The sequence below is a fragment of the Quercus robur genome, chromosome 11 (assembly GCF_932294415.1).
Source record: "Quercus robur chromosome 11, dhQueRobu3.1, whole genome shotgun sequence".
NCBI lineage: Eukaryota > Viridiplantae > Streptophyta > Magnoliopsida > Fagales > Fagaceae > Quercus > Quercus robur.
Window position 1 is genome coordinate 48389886 of NC_065544.1, and position 3603 is coordinate 48393488.

General features: G+C 37.5%; 1 protein-coding gene across 1 annotated transcript; it reads left to right on the top strand.

Moving 5' to 3' along the window:
- Nucleotides 1-233: 233 nt before the first annotated feature.
- On the top strand, nucleotides 234-2742 carry LOC126705353 (proline-rich protein 4). The gene is made up of 2 exons (XM_050404303.1): nucleotides 234-501; nucleotides 1112-2742. The coding sequence occupies exons 1-2, from the start codon at nucleotides 354-356 to the stop codon at nucleotides 2365-2367; spliced, it is 1404 nt and encodes a 467-aa protein (XP_050260260.1). The 5' UTR covers nucleotides 234-353; the 3' UTR covers nucleotides 2368-2742.
- Nucleotides 2743-3603: the final 861 nt, after the last annotated feature.

Genomic DNA, 3603 nt, shown 5'->3' on the forward strand with positions numbered 1-3603 from the left:
GATAAAGAGAACACAGAAAGATATGAGTTGTGTAGTTGAGAGCTGATTCAATGAAAGATAATGGCCTTACGTGACAAAGGCAAGTGTGCATCGTGACTGTCTTTCTCATATTGAAAACTATAATTCATTTCAATGGGTCCTTAGCCTCATGTGAGGCTTTAAAGTTTGGTGTCGGTGAGCCTTTCATATGATCATATCCTTGCTTCAATATCACTATATAACAAGGCTTTTGGAACTCTTATCACTCAAACCATAGAAGCATATAGCTTCTTAGCTCATAAGCTATTTTCTTCAGTTTTAACACTTCATCTCCGTGCTTCATAATTATTGGGAGCCAAAGGAGTGGTTTCCCAATGCGGATTCTTCCTTTGTGCTTCTGGGCCACCTTGCTTTTTACAGCAAGTTTCTGCTATGGTGATCATAAGACAGTTGAGGTAGTTGGGCTAGGAGAATGTGCAGACTGTGACCAGAGTAACATTAAGGCTAAACATGCCTTTACAGGTATGGTTTTCTTTTTTGGAACCGTCGTAAATACTGAATTGTTCATGGTCGATGCATTGTTTCTTTTTTATTCTATTCATGATAAGTGCATTGTTCTTTTAAATGTCAATGTCAAGTTTGCTTTGTAAAAGTGCAATGTTAGCATGCTCTGACTTGAAATGGTACTATTTTCTAATCTTGGTCCCATATTTTGTTTAGGGTAAAAGTTATGGACATTTCCTTTGGTGTGACACATCAAAAATATTGTTTTTATCTTTTTCAATGATAATTAAATTCATTCATGTGATTCATTGGTGGATGCTACCACGTGATTAAATTTAATTGGGCAACCTAAGATACGTCAAGTAAAAAATTATACTTAAGTTTAATCTACATTCTAATACTTGAAAATGGTAAAAATAGAAACTACCTGACATGGGAGTCCAATAGCACCAATTGGTCGGATTCAAGGTGGCTATTATCCAGTCAGATCTGATACTGTTTGCTATTCTTATTTTCTTGTGTTTTGTCTCAATCAAATTACTGACTTTTTTCTTGCATATGATTAATGATGCCATATACAAACAATATTGAAAAACAAGTAACAATAATTTTGTGTATCATTGTGCAGGGCTTCGAGTGACAATTGATTGCAAGCCAGAAAATGGACACTTTAAGACAAGAGGGGTAGGGAAACTCGATGAAGAAGGAAAGTTCAAAGTGTCTGTTCATCATAAGATTGTAAAAGATGGAAAACTAAATGAAGAGTGTTATGCACAGCTTCACAGTGCATCAGCTGCACCATGCCCTGCACATAATGGCCTTGAGTCTTCAAAAGTAGTATTCAAGTCCAAAGCCAAAGGAAAATACACGTTTGGGTTGGTTGGTAAACTCAAGTTCTCCCCTGTGACATGCACTTCAGCTTTCTTGTGGCCTCACTTTAAACACCCACCACTACCCAAATTGCCACCTTTGCCTAAGTTGCCTCCCCTTTCTAAGTTCCACCATCCACATTTTAAGAACTTTGGTCATACATTTCCCTTCCCTCCTAAGGTATTTCCACCACTACCACCAAAGGTCTTTCCTCCCATATTTAAGAAGCCTCTTCCTCCACCAATACCCGGCTTCCCTCCTAAGGTCATTTCACCACTACCACCAAAGGTCTTCCCTCCCATATACAAAAAGCCTCTTCCTCCACCAGTACCTATCGACAAGAAGCCACTTCCTCCACCAGTTCCTATCTACAAAAAGCCGCTTCCACCTCCAATTCCAAAATTCAAGGCGCCACTTCCACCTCTTCCTAAAAAGCCATGTCCTCCACCTATTCCAGTTTACAAAAAACCACTTCCACCATCGGTTCCTATCTACAAAAAGCCACTTCCACCTCCAATTCCAAAATTCAAGGAACCACTTCCGCCTCTTCCTAAAAAGCCATGTCCTCCACCTATTCCAGTTTACAAAAAACCACTTCCACCACCAGTTCCTGTATACAAAAAGCCGTTTCCACCACCAGTACCTATATACAAGAAACCACTTCCTCCACCAATTCCTATATACAAGAAGCCACTTCCACCACCTTTACCTATCTACAAAAAACCACTTCCTCCACCAATTCCTATATTCAAGAAGCCACTTCCACCACCCATCCCTGTCTTCAAAAAGCCATTTCTACCTCCCATTCCAATCTACAAACCAAAACCACCAATATTCCATAAACCTCTTCCTCCATTCCCAAAGATTCCTCCATTTTTTAAGAAGCCATGGCCACCCATTCCTGAACCTCTTCTTCCCAAGCTACCTCCTATTCCCAAGTTGCATCCAAAGTATTTCCCACATCTCAAGTTTAAAAAATTCCCTCCCTTGCCACCTTTTCCTTCTCATCCTTAGGCCACTGCTGTATTTGTCCCAAATGTAAGTGGAAACAATGTTGAATCGTATGATGAAGGTTAGTGTGGAAAATTTATAATTTATTGCTCCAATAAAGCTTTTAAAGAAGAGATATGATGGAAATGAAAAGGCAGAGAGAGAGAGAGGGGGGAGGGGGGAATGGGGGTAAGGTGAATCATTGTTTATTACTTGCAGAAGTTAGACGCGTGTGGATTGGTTTTTTGTTACATTGTTACCATGGGACTTTCATGGATGTTCAAATTCATCTGGCTGTTGCAATAATTTATAATGGTACTGTCTCTGTACTCTTGCAATATATAGATTCTCCATTGTAATTATTTGATACATTCTCAATGAAATCAAGTTCTGATTTTATTGCTTGTCTTCTGTATGCTTTGTTTCATGCATGGCTACTTTTTAGTCATGCAAGCATGGTAGTGCCTCTTTCAAAAAGCCATCATTTGTGTATGTGTATGCTTGTCCCGTTGTGCCTATCCCTCTTTGCGTGTAATATCAAGTTATTAAATTATCGTAAATTATATATATATATATATATTTATTAATAACTATCATATATTTATATACAAAATAAAAGAGAGAAAAAAAAATATATTTTATTGAACTTTCCAGTGCAATGCACAAGTTGTTGACTAGTCAAGGAAATGAAATTTAAGGCATGAATTAATCAACATATTATAATGCGTGCCATGTGAATAAATTGAACTGTGATTATAGGAAACAATAAACAACAAGGGATAAGGAGGAGAAAGGATCGTGGTAAATATCCATATCTCACATCGTTTACACTTGAACTGTGATTTCTTGACTGGTCTCGGTTGAATCTCCTTCCGCAGCCAAAAATTGGGGTATTTATAGCCAAAAATTGATCCCTAGGGTTTGGTGTTGGTGCTGATAAGCTTTGAGCCAAGTATAAGATCTGTTTGAGATTCGCTTATTTTGCTGAATCTGAAAATTTTTTGCTACAAAAATAAGCTGAAAAGTAAAACAAGCTGGTTTTTTAATTTGAAGCCAAACACATGCATAGAATGGAATGACTTTAAAGAACCTTGAGTACATGTTGGAATAAAATGGTGTGTCTACAATCTCCAAACACAGTTTCTTCACCATTAGATGATGTGAACTTTAAATAAATTTCATTAAAATCTTCTTTAGGGTCATATACAATTTTAAATTTTAAGCAATTTTCTTGTTCTACGGTCTTAACCCCTCTGAATT

Bases quoted from the DNA above. Each gene is read 5' to 3' on its own strand.
- LOC126705353 (XM_050404303.1), top strand. From the start codon at position 354: ATGCGGATTCTTCCTTTGTGCTTCTGGGCCACCTTGCTTTTTACAGCA. The intron at 502-1,111 runs GTATGGTTTTCT...ATCATTGTGCAG, and splicing joins GGCTAAACATGCCTTTACAG to GGCTTCGAGTGACAATTGAT.